The following is a 20940-nucleotide window of genomic DNA, read 5'->3' on the forward strand; positions in this document are numbered from 1 at the left end:
ATTCTGCACCTTCATCCAGATGTTCACCCTTAAATAAACCTCTCCTCTCTCCCCCCAAAAAAAGACATCCTCTCAATATGCTTCTCTTCCTTTGCAAACAGATGAGGACTGGGAAATAAATGTGGGAGAAATCAAGAGAGCAAATGATAGGAAATGGCCTCAAGTTGCAGCAGGAGAGGTTTAGATCGGATACTAGGAAAAATTTCTTCGCAGAAAGGGTTGTCAGGCATTGGAAAAGGCTGCCCAGGGAAGTGGCTGAGTCACCATCCCTGAAGGGTTTTAAAAGATGTGTAGATGTGCCACTTAGGGACATGGTTTAGTGGTGGACTCAATGATCTCAAGGGTCTTTTTCAGCCTAAATGATTCTATGATTCTAGATCAGTTGATCCAGTAGAACAGAGGCAATAAACCCTCCTCCCATTCTGCAACAGCACTGCAAAATTCAAGTTAAATATAGAAGTTGTGCTGTAAATCCCACTTGCTTGTGACACTTGGTTAACAACTGAGTGTGACAAATAACCATGTGCAACAGAAAAATGGTGTCATTAGAGGGTGAAAGATGGGCAATTGTAATTGAACTGAAAGTGTCGCAAGGAATTTCCATGGAGTCCATAATTTCGGATACTATGCACCTACAGCATTTATGGTTTTTGCTCTCACAGTAGTTTTTCAGTCTCACTGGTGAAGTGCAGATTTCGAGGTCAGAAACACGCCAGGGGCCGCGGTGACTCTGTGCTTTACAAACTGGGTTTGATTTCACACACAGAGTTTTCCTCAGGACAGCCAGCCAGGACGCCCAAGCACCCGCTTGGTTATTGCACGTGTGAGGCGGGAATCCGGCAGCTCTGCCGCCGCAGTGACGGGAAGATTCACTCTCCTTCCCTCCCCCGTCTGAACCCTTCTCCTCGCAGGTCGCCTCCACGGGTCAGCCACACGAAGGCGCGCCCCGGGCGGACAGGCCGCCCCCCGGGACGCGGCCCCTGGGGACACAGCCTCCGCGAAGGCTGCCGGTAGCGACGCTTCCCGGGACGGGGCGGGCGGAGCGCTCCCAAGGGCGGGCCGAAACCTGGCGGCGCCGACGGAGGAGGAGGAGCGGGAGGTGGCGGAGGGCGGAGCGCGGCGGCCCGGTCCCTCCCCCGCCGCCTGGGGGCCGCTGCTCCGCCCCGCTCGCCCGCCCGGCCCGCGGCTGCCGGGAGCGCCTCCATGCGCTCGGGCTGCCAGTGCGCAGCCGCGACGGAGCGCAGCCGGGGAGGAGGAAGCGGCGCGGCAAGAGGTGGAGGGAGGCCGAGGCCGGCGGGGGTGGCGGCAGCCCATGGCTCCGCGGGCGGGCGGATGAGGCGCGGGTGTGCGGGCCGCTAGCGCTCCCCGAGCCGGCTGCTCCGCTGGGCGAGGCGCCGCCAGCCCTTCTTGCGGCCGCGGCGGCTCCGGCTCCGTGTTGGGGGCAGGTCCGGCTCCTCGTCTGCCCTGCGGGCTGGTGTTATGGCCCCTTGGGGGAGCGCAGAAGGCTCCCCGGCTTGGAGGTCTGCGCAGCTCCTGCTCCTGGTTGTCTCTTGCTGCGGTAGGTACCGGGGCAGTGACGCCACCCGTCCGCCTCCGTCTGCCGGGCCGGGAGGCGGCCGCCCGCCGCGGGGGGGGGGGAACAAAGCGGCCTTTCTCCCGGCCGGCCTCCCGCGGCGCGGCGGCCCGGCCGGCGCGGGGTCCCTCGGCCTCCCGGGACCGCCGCCGCTTTCCCCGCGGCGACCCTGCTGGTGTCCCCATACTTCCCCAGCCCTGTCCTCCCCTCCGAACTCGGCTGCTCCGGGACTCGCTCCGGGTTTTCTCATATCTGTGGAGGTGGGCGGAAATCTCCTCTGGGAAGTCCTTAAAACGGAGTCTGGGATCTGGCCCAGCTGCCCTCTGCTTTCTCTCTCGCAGATGTGCGTTGCCGGGAACTCCGGAGTTGGCGTGCGGCCGCGCAAACAAACCAACCCCGAATCCTCTGAGTCACCAATAATCGCAGTCTGAGCATAATGGGGATGCTTGGGAGATGTTCCGCGTCCGGTCGGGCTGGTGTGTGGGGACAGGACGAGCCCCTCGGAGGGGCTGCGGGGGTCTGGCCCGGTGTGCTGAGTTTGTCACACATCAGCACAGGCCTTGGAGCCTTTCCAGGGACCGTTGCTTCTGCTCAGCCTGTTTTCAGTTCATGCCTGAGTGGCATTTCATTTATGGCTATAAACCTGTCTTTAAAACAGAACTGCTAATGAAAAATACTTGTGTAAATGTGTTAGGGAATGTACTTACGTTGTTTTTTACAGTACATAAGTGGCCCAGTAATACGCGATAAATTGAAACACTGAAAACATCACATGTTTTCTCACAGAGTTGTGTTTGTTTTATGAACTTGAGCGTAGGTTGTGTCCGTGGGCCCCTGACGTGGGAAGCAGCCTTTGGCACGGAGCTGGGCACGTGCCTTGCACAGAGGACGGCAACAGGGGCCCGGATTTAGCAGTTTCTTAAGTAGGTGCCTTTGCTTTAAACACGTAATTGAGTATATGAAATATGTTGTGTTTGCCTGTGCAGAGGGCTTTGTCCAGCCCATGCCTGTGCTGCAGAGATCCATGTGAACTCTCGAGGTGTAGATGTACCATGGAATTTGTAAGAACATTTCATACTTACATGAGTAGAAGGTAGGCTGCTTCGAAAAGAACTACAGCTACATCAGTACCTGTAACTGAATAGTTATACTGGTGTAAGTTAGTTTTTGAGGGGCCCTACTTGCATGAAGCAAGCAAGATAGCAACTGGTCTTTTAAATACACACAAAATTAAGGAAAATAATTTTAATATCTAGTGGGCTTTTAAAAATTTGATATGTCAAAAGCTAAAGTAAAAACATAACTGGAAGGGAGTTGGCTTATGGTAGAGCAGGAACTGGTAGGGAAAAATCTCAAGTCTGGATAATTAAGCTGTCCTTATGTTTGTATACTTGAGAAATTAAACTTCTGTGCAAGGGCTTTTAACAGACTCTGTATTTGTTTATTATGACAAAATTGAAGTAAAAAGCAAAAATTACCGTTGTCGTGATGTGCCTCATCAGCCTGACTTCAGTATATAGATACTTAGGCAGCGTTGTCAGCATTTTCACTATAAAAAATTAAACCACAAGCACAATCTTTAGTTAGAGAAAAAACAACAAAATAAAATTCTTGCTGAATAACATTTTCCTTAGGCCTTAATCAAGGCTTTCCAAATTTCAACCAAGAACAAAGGCTCCGTAAGTTTCTTTTGTCTTGCTGGGAAACCTTCGCCATCCATCACCACTACCGGGAAGGAGAAGCTGCTGCTTATTTTGATCAGTGTGCTGCCTCATCCTTGTGAGGGATTAGTTTCTCCTGACAGGTTTTGTTACAAATATCTGAAGTTCTGACCAGTTTCACTTCTCAAAGGAAAGGAATGCTAGAGCATCCAAAGTGAAAGTGAGCATTCGCTGTGCAGCGTAGCCCTATCTTGAGCTGTCATTTTGGTTTCTCCTGTTTGTTTCTTTTGGGAGAAAGAAGTGGGAGTGGGAACTATTCCCTATTAAAGCATTTTACCTTCCTGTACAACTGCTTTTAACTCTTCCAAACTAATATCAGCATGAATTTGATGGAAGGTACTGCTGACAGCAGAGCTCTGGACTACGATGTTGATCCTCAGCAGAGCCTTGTAGATATCATGATGTTACTACCTATTAAGGCTTTGAATACAGTAGGTGGTACTCTAGGTAAATGCATGTTTGGAAAAGCAGTAGTGCATCACTTGGGTTGCCTTTGCTGATGCAGTTTCCACAGCTATAATATCTAGAATTTTCCACTAATTAAAATACTAAATTCACCAAGGTTGATATGTGGGCATTGAGTTCTCCAGAGAATGTTTCTCTGTTTTCTTGTAGTTAGAAGGATGATAGAAGGAAGGTTTTAAAAATTCACTGATGATGACTATAATTACAAAAATTTGAGAAGGAGGAATACTGATGAGTGAAATATTGGAGTAGCAACTAAAGTGAATTGTAGCTTGGTGGGGTGTTGGGCAATGGTATATGTTTTCACTGTGTCTGGACTTCCTGTTGGCTTGAGAATCTTACATCTAAGAAATAATTGATTGTATGGGCGTCTGTATAATCTTGGCATGGCTTTTAGTGGGACAAATATGGAGATATTTCTGCATAACTCAAAGGCCCTTACAGCTATCTGAGCTCAAAACAGAACCGTATGTGGTGGAAAGTGGTTTCTTTAGAGGAAAAACTTCATTTGAGAAATTGGTCCTGCTCTTGAGGGTAGTGTTTTTCAAACCAAAGTTTGATGATTGATCGACTGGAAATCAAATTAATCTTAGCCATTTTCTTGTTAGAACACAAGCTTTGAACAGAGAATATAATTCCTAATGTTACTATTTTGTTTGATTTTTATTTAATGCTTAGCAGGATGATGCCGTGATGCTGCATTTTCAGGACCAGTTGGGAGGGATTAGTGTTCCAGAGCAGAGGCTGAGTTATGAAAGGGTTTCTGAGGTGGCACAGTGCAAAAGCTAGGATATGCTTTCCTTTGGAACAGAGTCTGGAAGCATAGGTACTTGGCTTCTTCAGATTTCTGGAAAGTTGAATATTTTGTAGTCTTAACTGTACTTGTCACCACAATATATTAATTTGAATTTGTCCCACTGAACAGAGGGCTACAGGGAGCTCTGTTCTGTACAGTTGGTAGTAGTCAGGGCAGTAGTACAGTAGGTAAATTTCCCTGCTTCTGGGTTTGCCAGATGTAATGAGTATCACGTAAAAACAATTAAAGTAGTGGGACAGCAAGCCTAAAACAGTCCGAAGGTAGAAGGTAGGGGCAAGTAAAGATCAGTCTTTGTTTTCTTCATCTCCAGGATGGGTTTGGCATTAGTGAGTACTTCTAGAAGCACCGATGATTGAGAAACATTAGCAGAGGTCAGAAAATCATTATTGCCAAAAATTTTAGTTGTAACTATGTTGTATGTTACTGCTGAGAGTGCAATGCTATTGACATTATTCTGTCCCATTAAAGAAAGACATATTATCCTTATATGAGCTTTAAAACACTTAGTTTTGGGTTAGAGCCATTTCAGGTTTCTGCGGTACAAATGTTGCTTGATATTACAATGAGACTATATATATATGAGTAATTCTTCAATTGGTTTTAAGATAAGGCAGGCAAAATTGTCATAAAAGTTCACTGGTCAGGACCCAGATTTTACTTATAGATCAGTTTGCTAATGATGGTGTGAGGAAGAATAAGTAATTCTTCAGGTTTGTTCACCTTGTTTGAAATAATAGCCTGAATCATGTAAGCAAATAAAGCCTGCCAGCCAGTTTATTTAATTTTCTAAAGAAGGTGAACTATAAAGCCGGAACAGACTGTCCTAAAGGAATGGCTTGGCTTAAAAAATAATAGTACCTTAAACTCTTGAATGTCACTATTTAGTGATACTTTTGTGATATATTGAACAGTTACATTTTGCAAAGCTGTAAATCACATTATTGGCAAAACTGCTGCATTCAATTTGCTAGAATGGTTTTGTAGTCCTTGAAGTGAAAGTGTCCTGATTTTAATGCCATAGAAATTTATATTCTCTAATAAGTTGATCATATGTCAAGTTGTGCAAGTACATCCATATTCAGCTGGCTGTGCAGAGTCACAGTTAGGTCTCTAGCCAAAACATCTCTGAGGTCACATGGACAATATTTAAAGCAGTGTTCATTTGAGAGAAGAAGTAAAAACCCACATCCTAGAAAACCTTGTAGCAAAAAGAGTATGAAAATTACATCTAAGGTAGTTGGTGTGGTTATTATTATGCACTAAATGAGAACATTGTCAGCCAGAGAAAGAGCAGAGAGGTACCTGTAGCCGAAATCAGGACAGAAGCCACCCGACTCCATTCCTGTCATCAAAGGAACGCGGATAATTAGTGTGGCTTTTTTGACTGTTCCTGTCATTGCTAGGAGAGGAGGAGCTCTGTCGAGTTAATATTCGAAGGGCCCTACAGCTGAATCTGTTTGACTCCTTTGCTTTAGTCCTATGTTAGTATCAAATAGATGTAAACTGTATGGGTATTATTTTCAGCTAAGCCCTAAACATATTGTTTTATATTTATCCAGGCTAAAACTTGCAGCTATGATCAGTCTTGTGGTTCATTCCCTAATCTCATATTTTAAACTTAGTGTCTTTGATATGTTAGGTACATACCTCCACACATCATTTATCTTTTACCATACACTTCAGTTTCCCAAGCTGTAGACATTATTTTCCTACTTGTTAAGTATAACTTATTAATTTCCATAATTTTTTTTTAATTAATGAGTACTGTTTGTACAGTAAAAATAGTGTGGGTTTTCTTTTGTAGATGTCTCTACATTTTCCAATTCTAATGTTCCATATTGTCCCAGATAGTTAATGATGATGTTAAATACCAGGGCAGCTCAGGTATCTAGCTAGGCGTTAATGAAAGAGTGTGATTTGTCAACAACCTGTGATTTTTTTGGCTTGTATGTGTTTCAGAATTACTAGCTGTAAGATTTTGCAGTACCGATCACTTCTGAGGTGTCAGTCAGCAAGATTCAACCTGCTTGGTTTACGTGGTTGTAACAGAATACAGGGTACTGATGCACTCAATACTGTGGAGGTTGGTTGTAGATCAGAGTTCTGTGTTTATCCCCTCAGTACAGATTAATACTCCAAGTGAGTTTATAGCAGGGTATATGATACCGTACTCTGGAAAACTGTATTGTTCTGACTACATTTTTTGTTTTCTATACTTTTTTTTTTTCTGCAGTTGTTAGTTTACTAGTGCTTTATTACATGAAGGTTTACAGTTGCATTGAAATATATAGTATTGATTCTTGTCAGTTTCTAAGTTTAAACTACTAAATTTAATATAATTGACAGATCAATGTGAATACTTTGAAAAGCACTATTCTAAATTGTAGTTCCAACTTGTTTCTCTGAACAGATGCTTTAAATTTGAATATACTGTAACTTTTGCTATATTGTTACCATGTTGATGGTGTCTTTTTAGCAAGACAAGCATATTTAGTAGTTATCTGCTAGATTTTTTTTTTCTTGCTATTCTATTTGACACTGAATTTTAGGTTTTGAGGTAATTTCTGTATAACATTCTCTTCTCTTTTGCAAGGAACAACTTTCTGGAACTAGTCAGGAAAAAAAAAAAAGTAGTTGTCAATCTTGTTCCACCCCTCTGACTTATTTGTTACTGGATCAAAAGTAAGTTAGCAAGTAAGAATAAGAGCCCCCAGAAATGAAAGCAAGCTTACAAGCGGAGCATATTTTGAAGGGGAAAAAGAAAAGTTACACAAAAACATTTGGTTTAGTAGCTAGAGTTGTCATAAGATGGTCTCACTTTTCATTTAAGCATCTCATGACTTGTTGGTACTTTCCCGGATACCTTTGGTGGGTTGTGGAATTTTTTAGTGTGCAAGAAAACTGAACTCTTTCGTTCTTAGTGAACTATGAACTTTCCACAAAGCAATGAAAGTGAACTAGTTGTGTTTCTCTGAAAGTGGAAAGTACACTTGAACTACATATTAGGATGTGAACTGCATGTTTTCACCCGTCTGATTGTGTGTCTGTAATTCATGGCTACCCTTCCTGTAACCTCTGAGATGTTTCCTCTGCTAAGTGGAAGCCCCTGGCACTGAAAACAGTAGAATGATCCTCTAACAAGCAGCGTGCACACACTTTGGCATGTGGTGCAAGTCTATAATGAAGTTGTTTGTGTTAAAAACTTAGGAAAAAATGACTCTGGTGGAGGCTTCTGTAACTTGGTTTTACTACTTCAGCTTTGTGTGCAACTGTTGGGAGATGTAGATAGGTCCCTCTGAAAGCACAGATTGTGAGAATAGTTCTTCCATGAAAAAAACATAGGATTTTTGTTTTCCTCTAATTTATCCAGTAGTACTAAGTTTGTTCTAGTCAACAATGTCTATTAAAAAATTAGTGATCTTAATAATTTAGAGAACTCCTTTTTTAGGAAGAACTTCTTCATAACTGAAGGTGAGCACTTTATGGCAGAAGATGGAAGTCTTGTTGATGTGTCTGGTGGGGGGAATGCATGTGCTTACATTTATCTGCTCTGGCTTCTAGATTTTAGCTATATATTAATTTTCGGGAGACTTTCTTTAGCACCTTTTTTCTGCACTTTAGGAAGTGTATTACAATCCAATGAATTAGTATACCCCAATAGGGTGTTTTCTTTCTATTGAAATTGTGTTTTGAGTATGTAAAGTGAAAAAGTAAAAAGCTTCAATTAGGAATATTGCAGTAACTGGGACTAAGGTAATGAATATGTTACCTGCAGTAGATGAACGCGTATATATCAGTGTTCCTATTATCATACAGTATTAAGTGGAGGCTTTAACCCTGCACTTCTTTTTTCCTGGGCGTAGAGCTAAATGGAGTCCTTTCCAAAGAAAGAATGAATCCAGAGACCTAATTAACATGCTATTTTATTCATAATATTCTGCTATTTACTCCAATCTGCTCATCATACTACTAAGCAATTACGTTTTTCCATTTGGTCTCTTCTAGAGAAGTGTTCAGAAGAGTGCATAAGGATTTAACTCAAAATGTGTGTTTATACTGTATGGAAGTATTTGTAACTGGACTTGGGAGAGTACATATTTCTTTTTCTTTTCCCCGAGTTGATAATTATTTAAAACTATGGAGACGGAACATTTCTCTTTTCCATGATGCAAACATGAGTTTAAATATTCTGAAAGAGAGGCCTATTGGTGAATTAGGAAAATTAATGATAAAATCATCAGTCACCTGTCTCTTGATCACAGTGTCATGCAGCTGGAAGTACTGACTGGGAAGGATTTGAGTAGTTGTCTCTTTAGTAGAAATGGCTTTCTTCATCAAAGCATGTTCCGTTGTTTGTGTTTCCTATGTAAAGGTACTGAAAGAGCAACCAGTTCCATGACTGAAGTTTAGCCCTTGTCTGTGGTGAGGGGTATTCATGAAGACAGGAGAGCTGGGGTGGCTGGGGGGGGAGGATTGTGACGTCTTGGGAAGGCGCATTCACAGCTGAAGGCTGCAGAACCGTTCTTGTGTGTGGGAGAGGAAACCAAGTGGTCTGGGAGAAAAGCTGTGTGTCTGGGCTGTGCAAGTGGAAGGGAGGAAGGGAACCAGACCTTTTATCTGAAGGGCTGTTACGGTGGCTGAGTGAGCATCTAATCAGTGTAAGAGGTTACTCTTAGGAGTTACCAGCAAGCAAGAAAAGGAGTTTAAGTGCAGGAGGAGCCCAGGAATTGTGTGCATACTCTCAGGCAGTGGGATGCTATGGATTCATGCATTTTACCTGTGCTTTAGAGAATAAGTGGATGAACAAAGACAGATTTTTTGAGTATTTTGTAACTCAGCGTATGGCTTTTGTCAACATTTTGAAACATCCTTTTTTGTGACCCTGCTGTGTGTTCCTCTTTCTGGCTGATAGTGGCATTAGGCAATTTTGCGCTATTAGCAGCTTCACTGCTGGATGTGCCTGGGAGTTGTGTGATTCTAGATTCCAGTTACTACTGACCTCAATGTTGCTGCTGATCCAGCTAACACTGTTTCCAGTGCCTGTTGCCTAGGTGTTGTCTAGCTTGCCTCACTCCTGTCCCTCATTTCAAATTATCTGTTGTGTCTGTCATCTGTACGCGCTGTAACAGAGCTTCAGTGATATCACAGTTCTAATGTAAATGGCAATCCAATATACCAAAGCCAAGTGATAATGTTGCTACTCTCTCGTTAAGTTCACAATAGCAGCTCTTTCTGTTTCTTCATCCATTGTGGAAATCTGTGGCAGTACTGCACAGCCCTTTCACCCTTGCACTGTAGATGAATAAGACTGGGAAAAGGACTATACCTTTACTGGCTTGCCATAGTGAGGAACACAATCTGTTTTTCCCACTCTCTGTTGGAACCACAGAGCTTGCAGGTGGTGCCTTTGGGGTCCACAAGGAGTTTTCCTGCAATAAGAGATCCTGTGTTCTAAATGTGCAGATGAGGATAAGCAGCAGTGCTGCAAACTGCCCTGTGCCGTGACATCTCCCAGGGATTGACTCCCTTGCAAGTCAGATCTGCTCAGAATTAAAAGTTAGTCACGGCTGGGGAGTTGAGAAACACCCCCCTGTGCACTCCTAACAGAAAGGTCTAGTAATATTTGACAGTGACTTTTTGGAATGAGTATCATGAAATATTCAGATGTGCATCTGTCTAAAATATTAATTAAAAGCATGGAGGCCAGGCAGATGTATGTGGCAATCAAGTGAGTAAGCCTACAGTTGAATGTTTTGCCATTTTTCTGGAACTGTCTGTAGTTTGTGGCTTTACAAAGGAGGTGGATCTGAACTCTGGACAGCCATTTAGAGCATTGGACATGAGGGAATTTGACATGAAATGCAATAGGTTTCAGAAATGATTAATGACCAAAATAAAGCTGAATTTAAATTTTTTGTCTGAGATCCTGCTTGCTGACATGCTGCACATTTGGGAGCCAGTGAAGTCTTCAAAGCACCTCAATTGAAATAAGCATGTGAGGTTTCCCAGGCATGTGTGTGTTAGTCAAGTAAAACGTGGGAAGGAGGTCTGAACTAGCTTTAAAGTTGTGAGTTGTTGAACATAGTTTATAAGTTATTGCTACTAAAGTAAGGATCATGGCATCAGATTAAGGAACTCCTTCATGCCTGTGCTGAAATACCATGTACTTTTGATGTATTTTTGAAGTGTCAATATATTTAGACATGTAATCAGAATTTATGTTTTGTAGTTTATGGAGTTCCATTGTTTTGGGTTTACTTTTTTCCCTATATCTGGAAATCTGCTCTTAAAACTAGAAGGATGTGCACTTAAATGAGCGATATACTTTGTTATATAAAAGCAGAGAAATAGAAATTCGAACATGTAGGCATTATGTCTGACATTGATCTTGTACTTGTCACAATGCTATGTCGCATCTTTTGCTATTTTAAAATTCGGTGTCTCCCTTTAAAAAGGGTGTAGGAGCAAGTGCTGAATTTTGTTAGCAGGTTGGCTTTTAATAGAGTGGAATGTCTGCCTGTGTATGTAACTTTTTACCCTTTATTTTACAGCTGAATTAGTGTGTTGAAGCCTAATTTACTCAATTTTCTCTTCAAGCTACATTCTTTTAAAGGAAACTCATAGCTATTTGAGCCTTAGAACCTTTCTGTAGCAGTGTAGAGTGAAGCATCCCCTGTTGTAGCATGGTCATGATGATTTTAAAAAAAGGATTACCAAGTACTGTATTCTTCACTTAAACTTCTGAAGATACAGAATTTTCGTATTTGTGTATAACTTCTGTCATTAATCTACAACTTTGTTTCCTAAGCCAAGACTAACTTGCTCTGTTGTCTCCTGTTTTGTTGACCACCACATTAGCCCTTCCTTAGTGAAGTTAGCAACTGACTTAATCCATAATTCTGTGGCAGCAGCAGTTGAGAAAATCAGGGTAAATCTTTGGTTTTCCAATGAGTGTATGATTTTCTGTGAGTACTACTAAGTCCTGTGATTGCTTTGAATATGTATATACCTGTTTGGAAGGGAGGGAGGGAGTGTAGAATTTTAATCCACTCTCAGCCTTGACTTTGCTGTGCTTTGTTGTGATCAGTTTAAATTGTACTGCTGACATCAGTAAGATCAAAGTCAAATCAGAATGAACTGATTTTTAAAAAGTAGTAAAATTATTACCTCCACTTTGATAATTGTAAGCAATGAAATTAACTTTAGACCTTAGGAATTTTCAGTAGCATGTTTATTAGCTCAAAGTTATCTTTATAAAAAGCTACATTTGAAAGTTTTATCCATCAAGTATTATTGTAGACTATTTATTTCTGTTGTTGGTCCACATTAGTAACCTATACGGTTTGTTTTGCTTTGAGAGGACAAAGACCATCAGGTGTGCCATCTGTACCACCACTTTTAGCTGCAGCAAGGCTAACAGTTACCTTCTGGGGACTGAACCAGCTAAAATACTTCAAAAGTGAATACACAGGTCTCTTGAGAAATCACATTGTCTTGGTGCCACAACACTTGTAATGACCAAATCCATGTAAAAGCTGTCTTGAAATGTCAATGGATAACAATCAGTGGTGAAGTATAAACAGTGTAAGAATTTGCAAGTATTCTCTCTTCGTAGTATGTACTTTATCACAAGACTTGCTCTTCAGTTTTGCAATCTATACCAACTTGGAAGGACTTCCTAATTTAGAAAGCGGTGTATGTATATACTATCAATAAAAGATGAGGAATGGAAAACTCAGATACCATGAAATATTCCAGACTTCTTTATGCTTCTTTCTCAAAACTGTACTTCTTGTAGTGATATCCTCTTCCTTTTTTTTGAATAGCAGACACACAGTGAAAACAGTGCCCTTAAACTGTGACATATTATTCATTAGGCAGAGTTGCCCGTGGGGAATTCTAAGGGGTGTAATCTGCTTTCATCAATGCACAAGTGTTACAGTGCTTTTTGTGCAAATTGAAAAGAAGCTACAACTTCCTATTGAGTTTGGAAAATAATATTAACACAAAATACTACTATCTTTTTTACATAGCTGTTTTTCCAAAGCATTCCTCATTTCTTTCTTCAAGAAACCATTTTGTTTCATTCATACACTGGTTGAATCTTAGTCCCCCAACAAATAGCTGCTGTTTGAGTTTATTTCCTTAGTTGGCTGTTATTTCATATACGACATCTCTTTGTAGAAGAACACTTGGGTATCAAGTGGTGACTTGCTGGTACTGTGCTTTCTTCTTAAAAACAGGCTTATACCAAAAGAATATTATAAACGTAACTCATATCTAAACTTACTGTGCTTTACTGATGTCACATGCTTGGAAACAAGCCTTCAATGAATATTTTTCTTTTAAAATATTTTTTTGTGTAGTTGCCTAAAAGCTTTTTATTATCTGAGGTTTGAGTATTAAGATAGACTAATAACTCCTCATGCTGCCAGTATTCCCATAAAATATTGTTGTTCGCAGGGTAGAAGCTGAAGCCCAGAAAATAAATAGTTGTTCATGATTGTGCATGAATAGTTTGTTACTGCACATTTCTGGCCCTATGCTGATTTTATGTGGGAGTGTGAAGTGGGGAGTGTTGGTTTGCCCTAACTCAAGGTGGAATCAGTATGGGAAAAGACAGACTTATTACAGGGATGAGAGGCAGCAGGAGGGTGACTTACTGATCTGAACTGCTCTTTGGAGAAGTCTCAGTCCTCCATGCAGGCAGACTAGTCTGTCCCTCAGCGGGAAAATTGAGGGTGAAGAGTCGTCCTAAAGCATTTAAATGCAAACAGCACTGTTTTGGGAAAGATGCAGTTGCTGAGTTTCCGTTGTGAAACTGGAAATAGGCTACTTTGAGAGCAGTTTTTCTGTACTGCTTTATTTAAAACTCCAACTCTTATCCTTGGCTGTTTTTACAGGTGTGACTACCAATTAATTTCTCTCATCCTCAAAATGCCAATCCTTTTCTGCTCATAAGAAACACAGTCCATTGTGTGTTTTGGCTGTTGTTTCTTAAGTGACTGGATGCAGGCAGCTTTAAAAGGTTTAGTGATGAGCTGCTGCTTAGAGAGCTCCTTCAGACCACCTGTCTCTTATTGGAAACAGACAGTACAGCATTTTTTCTCAAAGATTATTGTATTCTATATGGAATCTCTTACATTTAGTAACAAGAAATTGTACAATGAAACCTTAATATTGGAACACAATGTATTTTTTTAAATGAAATTCTTATTAGCTGGATTTTTGGGACTGTTACTCTTAAGCCAAATGTGGTAGACATAGTCGGAAATATTTGGAAGTTATGGGGAATGTACAGATGTGCACATCTGCTCTTATGCTGTGTGATCCATGTGAAACCAGGGTCAAGTTGATATTCAGATCACCAGATAACAGTGAATATGCACAAGATAAACAGCTGAAGTGGCTTTTGGAGTATGGGGTTGAACTGGATGGACAAAGGGATAGGCAGGAATTATGTAACTTGACCTTCAGTTAAGGTGTTTATCTGAATGATGCTTGGCAAGGATTTCCTTGGGGGAAGAGCTGAAACATGTTTTGGTATAGTATCTCATATATTTAATAAGATTTTTTAGGAAACTAGACTGCAGAAAAAAAAGTTAACTGTTTTCAGGAAGGAAGTTAAGGAAGTTAATGACTCATGTAAGCATATGTTTTTTTTGGTCAAGAAAGGAATAAATGAGAAGAGGAGGCAGTGGAAGAGCTTTTGTCAAGGCAAAAGTGGAGATAAGGTGTACTAGGTGTAGGGGTAGCACACAGGAAGGTAATTACAAATATGAATGTCAGGGTAAATAGCGATAAGTATTTTGGAAATACCTGTTAGGTCACATTCTTTTCTCCAAGGTTTTAATCCCTCTCATTATGTTTAAGCTTCTCTTCCTATTTCTGCTTTTGTCACGGGAGCTCTGTCCTGGAGAGAGTGTCTGTGTGCGCACACATGACTACCTGCCTTTTCCCCATGGGAGGGCTCATGGGTTGGTAAGGTTTGTCAGTGTACCTCTCTGTGTTTTCTTGGTGAACATCCCAGGACCTGGAGGGGCTGGGGAGTGTGTCTGTGTATGAACCCCCTTTCCTGTCTCCATTGGTGGGACTGGCACATGGGCAATCCTGCGAACAGGGCTATTGGAAATTGGGAGCCTCACACCAGCTGTAGTGAAGCAGAGAGGGATGGTACAGCCCCAACTGTGACCATGTTTCTGTGGAAGGAGACAGCTTATTTCTTTGTCACTTGTCTCCCTAGGGCTTTTTTATTAAGATGGTAACATTAGGTAGAAGCAAATGGGCCAGTTCACACCTCTCTAAATGTGCCTGTTTCAATTATCTAACTTCTTGGAAATCTGTTTGCTCATTTGAATTGCTGTGAACTTACATCTAAAACAAGAAGGTTCAGAGCACAATGAATCTATAATGAATTTTATAGACACTTCCAATTTCTTGCAAAGCGCTCCGATGGAAATGATGGTTCTGTGGCCCTGGGCTACATGCATGTGGTGGACAGAGGGTCAGGGAGGGCGTATCTGCACATGGTTGAGAAGGAAAGCAGGATGCACTTCACATTCTATGTTACAAAAAAGACTGGGATAAAAGTGAAGGATGCAGGACTTCTCTTGCATGTTTAGAGCTACTGCAGTGTAATAAAACTTGGGATTTTGTGACTTGTACAATGTGAGACTTTTTTCTTACTGGCTCTATAGAGGGTAGGCATGGAAAGTGCATTTAGAGTCATACAAGCAGCCTTTATTGTACACTATGGCATCTACACGTAATTGTGGTTTTTTAATTTCTGTAACAAATACCTTGAAAAAAGTCAAAACCAGAATCCATGTAGTAAATTACCTGTGTGTCTACTTTAACGCATTCCACGTTTTCCTGTGGTAATTTGTGTGTCTCAAGGATGTAGTTTGACAGCAAGGAAAAGATATACTTAAGTGTTTTGAAAAAAACTTTGTTCTGCCTTCTTTGACTATTGTTACGTACTCCATGGCTGTCTCGGAAGTGCCGCACTCTGCTGAACTGCAGCTGCCTAAACTGTCTGTCAAGTCGAATGCTTATTCAACTCTACAGAAAGGATTTCTTCACTTCATTTTGCAATTGTGGAGTCCTAGTACTATACAACACTCTTGTTTCTAGTTTCTTACAGTAAAAGATTGTGCTTATCTTTTCTAACTACTGGGAATCGCTGTGGCAAGAGGCTCCAGTACCCTCCAGTACTGTGCAATGTGAAAAGAACTGTTCTGGCTGTCAGATGTGCACTTCTTTTCATTACATATTAAGGTGTAAGTGTTAACTATCTTTATATTGCAGTTACTGTTTTGTGACTGTTTTCACATAAGCTTTCCTCTATAGCTGCCCTCATTACAATTGATCTAATTGAGACTTTTCTAAATGCTTCCTGAAGTTTCCACTTTGGGAAAGGGACAAGCGTGACGTTCAGAAGTTTGAACTTTGCTCTGAGTGATCTGGGAGGAGAAAGGGAAGATGAGGCACGATGAGGAGTGTTAGAACAGGACACCTGTTAAGTCAAAGTTCTGTTTCACTTGGTTTTACTATCCTGTTGATCTGCAGTGGTTCTTTAGTACTGATAGCTTTATCACTTATTAACGTTACTTAAGTTTATCTATTCTTTCCTTTGTGCTTCCCACCACCTGGGTAGATCTGTCCATGGGAAACACAAAGCCATCATATTGCTTTCTTCAAACCCTCTTGATTCTGCTATGGTCCCTATAAAGCACTGCCATCTGATTGTGTTTTGGCACCTTGTGGGCTGGGATGTCCAGTTGTTCTGTGTGTCTTGCTCTTTTTACTGTCCTTTCCTTTACTAGATAAAAAATGCAGCATATACAGTTCACAAAGCAGTGAGCTCTGTGGAGCAAGAGTTGGTTTTCTTCTTTGTACAGTTCCTGACACAATAAAGTTATAATAATGATAAACGCTTATTTGTGCTGTTATGAAAAATTGCAGCAATATGTTACCATGTTTTACAGATATAATAAGGAAAGTAAAGAAGACTCCACATTTTTTGAAAATTTATTTTTAAGATACTGCATAGTGTCTGAAATAAAAGGGTGTTACACTCTTTTACAGGTATACTCATGCTAATGTGTGAGGTATGGCACCAGCATCGTTCTTGCAGGACAAGAATCACAGGGTTAATAGCAGATAACATGGAAGGGGGGGAAAAAGGAAAGATCTCCTTTCCAAAGAGAGGGAAAGAAATACTGGTTTGGGTCTTAGAGATTTACACCTGTTTCTCTATTGTTTTTTAATTATACAAGGTGTTTCAAAAAATAGACCCAAATTTAAAGCAGTAGTGATTTCAAATTGGGCACGTCTTTTTAAAACACCCTGTATAAATACATATAGGCTGCTACTAGACTTAAAATACCCATGGAGCTTCCTGGAGCTTTCCATTTTAGACTCAACAACTTGAATAAATGCAGTAGCTGTAGCAGAGTTTTCTCAAACTGCACACAGGACTTGGATAAAACACAAGTTTTACTGGATTATAAATTTTACTGGACATTTCCTTATCATTTGTTTATTTTAAAACTAATTTGTTTGAACAAAAGAATGTTAAAATAGCAAGGCTGTCACACACAGAATTCTTACATGGTTACGGAGCATACTCATGCAAGTATGTGTGCACATATGTTCGTACCTGGAGTATGCCTTGGCTATTTTAGGATCTGATTCTTAATTAAAGAAGCTATTAATCTGAGTAAAACCAATTTCATATCTTGCAGGCAATCTGTCGTCTTTGAATAGAAGCAGTTCATGGTGCATTTTGAGGAATGCAGAATGTTATAACTGGCAAGTTAAAGCAAGTTCAGCTCTTCGTCTTCCTAAGTCCTGAAGATATTTAATAAACAGCATAGTTTAGGCAAGTCTAGAAAATTAGTTCAGATAGTTAATAGCCTTTGCTATCATAGCAATTGAGATTTTGAAGCTGAAAAGTAACACTAGAGTTATGTGTATTGAATGTCTTTAAATAGTGAGAATGGAAGCATCTATATGTTGTGGTTCCCTTGAAACTCAGTGACATCTCCACTTCTGTCTTCTATAATTAGAATAGATCACATTAATTTCATTATTCTGAATAATTTTGCACATGGCTGTTTGCGTGACATTAACAAAAAACTTTGTTTTACAGATGCTGAAGGCACAGGCGAGAAGTGCGTTGCCTTAGGAGTTCTCAGCTCCTTTTTACTGTGTTGTTGCAGTCCATATGAATGGTGGCATGCTGAGTTAGGAATGTGTGCAAGGTTACTCCTACAGTTTAATTAATTTAGGGAAGCATTAATAAAAGAGAGAGACTTTCCTGTATTACTGGAAGATAGCTGGGCAGAGTGTATGACGTTTCATGTAAATTCAGTTTCACTCTGAATAGGTGCTAAGGGTCTAAAAACACAGTTGACAGACTTTGCATAAACAAGTCTGCACAAGTATTTGCAAGGTCTGTGGTTTCTGTGAACTTTTTTTGTAAATTAAAGAAAACGAGCTTTCTTGAGAACTCTATAGTGCTTTTAAATTCTATCAGAAAGAAACTAAAACACATTAGAGAGTATAAAAGGTTGTCAAAATCAAAGTTTTATTTCTAGCAATAAGTAGCAAGAAGGGAAGAAAACACAGTTTTATCTTTCATGTGAGGATATTTTTCCTGATGCAATAAACATGCTGTGCGTTTATGATTTTTATATTTGATGTATGTGCAAAATGTGCATGTAAATATACCGTTGCTTCACCACCCTTTCTAGTAAATGGCTTGCATTCAGTTCAGTTATGTCATTACAGTGAATGTGCTGGGATGCTTTGCAGTTAATTCTGATTTATTGTTATTGCCTTCATGAAGGTAGAGTTGAAACTCAGCAGGTATATACTGTTGACTCCAGTATTCCCTGGTTTGCTCAGGCCAGTATTCCAGAAAAATCTATCAAATCTGGAAATTACTGTTAGATTTCTTGATCCCCCTGCTTTTGCTCCAGTCAGAAGCATGAAATTTCCTCCTTGATTTATGCCTGAACTGCGACATTTTAGCACATCTGTTGAATAAAGACTTAAAATAAATAGATTTTGTAATTTTATTTTATGAATCCAATGAGCTTTCTGGATTTCGATACCATTATTCTCTGGATAGATATTAGGCAGTGATTTTTATTTTTTTTCCTTCTAACATGACTAGAATTTTTCTTTTTCTCTTCTGTTTTGAGTTTTTGGTCACATGAGATGTAGGCTCTATAATAAAGATGTGGCAGTGGAGCAGTGTTTTCCTTCTTTTCAAAAATCCTTGTGATTCTCCCCTACCCCCCAATATCAAGTACTCCTACACTACTTGAGTCTTTTTTGGAAAAAAAATCAGTTGAAAACTGAGTCATGCCGTCACCTGGAACTAGCAGCTTGAATGTTTTGAGGGTTCCTGGTAGGTATTCATGGGGTAAGAGCAGATAATATTTTCATTTCTGCAAGCTTTTAATAGATTTATGATGACTGCTGTTATTAGTTTATGAATAATTATTTCCTTTCCTCTGTTAACACAGAACGGAGTCAAATCATTTGAAGAAAACAGGATAAGCAGCAGTATTATATTTTAAGAATATGTATCCTGAGCCTTGCTTTAACTATCTTGCTTCTGATAGAGGCCTAAACCCTTCTGGTTGGCTGTAGATGCTTGTTTGGGGTTTTTCTGTGGTGTATTTTGTTCACTCATTTGTTCTTAATATAATATACTAGCTGTAGTAGACTCTTGCCTTCTGCCATTTGTTCCTGTAGCTATAAGGAATTAAGATGCACATCAGTCTAAACCTGCATGGAGCAAAACCAAAACTAAGTTCTTTACTGTAACAGTGATTTAAAGAAACTGTAGTAGACAAAAATATAAAGCATGTGGAGAGTATCAGTCAAATCTGAAATACTCCTCCCCTTACTGTATAAGCACCGTGCAGCCCACACATGGAAATTTTCCCCTAGTCTGGCACTTCTAAAATGTGAAATACTTTCAGTATCTGAAATGGAATTTCAGAAGAGTAGTTACTGCAATCGAACATGTACAAAGGCTCTGAACAGTCCTTTGTTTAAATAATTGAGTTTTATTATTTTAAACGTAGCGGTTTAAAATAGCTAGAAACTTCAGATGTTTTCTAATTTTGTAAGTAATACAGCAATGGAATGTTTTCAAATAGGAGGGCAAATTATTAGGTTTGCATTCATGGTAGGGTCTAAACAGTTAAGAATAGGCACCTAAGCCTTATAAAGGAGAAAGTTTAAGGATAGGCATTGTGGTCTCCCTTGCTTCCCCTGCCCAGCCACCCCTATCTAGTTTCTGGTCTACTCTCTTTTCTTCTGATTCACACTCTTTTTCTTTTTTCTTTTTTTTTTTTTTTTTTAAGTTACTTGAGATTTAGCTATAATTTATTAGAAGATATTTGCTGTTTGAACTGATTAGTTGATTTTAGTAATTTTTTTTGTTTCTCCTCTTAGTCTAATCTGAAGTACTGCACTGGACAACTGCCTGAGAATATGTACAAATTGCAGGCAATGGTCAGGGGAATAACTACCCTCATACCTGGCTGGGCAGAAGTGTAGGGTTTGAAGTGAATAGAACTACTTATGTGCTTAAAATCAGGAATCTTGTTGAAGCTGAGCCAGTGTCTCTGCTAGATTTCCAATTTCCACTGCTTGCTGCCAAGTATATTAGAGCTGTCTATAAATAGTTTGTGGATTTTTTCAGTGAGAATAAAAAAAAAAAGCCAGGTTCTTTACTGTCCCCACCTTTTCTAACTACAGCTGAGAAGTTTGAACTGGTTTTGCTGAAACTTTCACACAAAAATACTTCTCTTAAGTCAAGTTGGTTTAGTTATTAATTTAAGTTTTTGTATTTTAATGACAATACAGAAAAAATAGTCTTGTGGGATTTACAGGTGTGACTGAATGTGGTTGTGGTTGTTTTTTTTTTTTCCTCCATGTGCAGCATTAAATCAGAGTTGCTATAGTTACTGCTCTAGCTTTTCTTTTGCAATATAGAATAAAGGAACTTCGGGTTATCTTGCTCATTCAGGGTGCAAAGGTCCATTTCAAAGGTGTTTCCTGTTCTCTCTCTTGCAAGAGTCTCTCCTGCTGGTACACCCAGAGCAGAGGTTTGTGCTGCATGAGATACAGCCAAGGACACAATTGCTGGTTGCTCTCGTGTTTGATGAGCAGGAGTGGGAGAGCTCACGTTGTAGACTGTAGCATCTTCTGAATGTTTACTTGATGTATCCCAGTGGTGCCAAGGGTGTTTGGATACTCCAGCATCATCTGGCTGACAGCTTCTATGAAACTTCGAATTATGTTAGCATGTCAGTATAGTTTATATGGAATTTTGTAAA

General features: G+C 40.2%; 1 protein-coding gene across 1 annotated transcript in view; it reads left to right on the forward strand.

Annotated features, from left to right (window-relative positions):
• Nucleotides 1–1234: 1234 nt before the first annotated feature.
• Nucleotides 1235–20940, forward strand: part of LRP12 (LDL receptor related protein 12) — a 49129-nt gene continuing 29423 nt past the window's right edge. Inside the window, exon 1 of the mRNA XM_082045402.1 lies at nucleotides 1235–1558. Coding sequence (XP_081901528.1) covers nucleotides 1480–1558 — 79 coding nt within the window. The 5' untranslated portion in view covers nucleotides 1235–1479. The remainder of the gene's footprint in view (nucleotides 1559–20940) is intronic.

Source organism: Streptopelia decaocto, assembly GCF_964273445.1.
Source record: "Streptopelia decaocto genome assembly, chromosome: 2".
In the NCBI taxonomy this organism is placed as follows: domain Eukaryota; kingdom Metazoa; phylum Chordata; class Aves; order Columbiformes; family Columbidae; genus Streptopelia; species Streptopelia decaocto.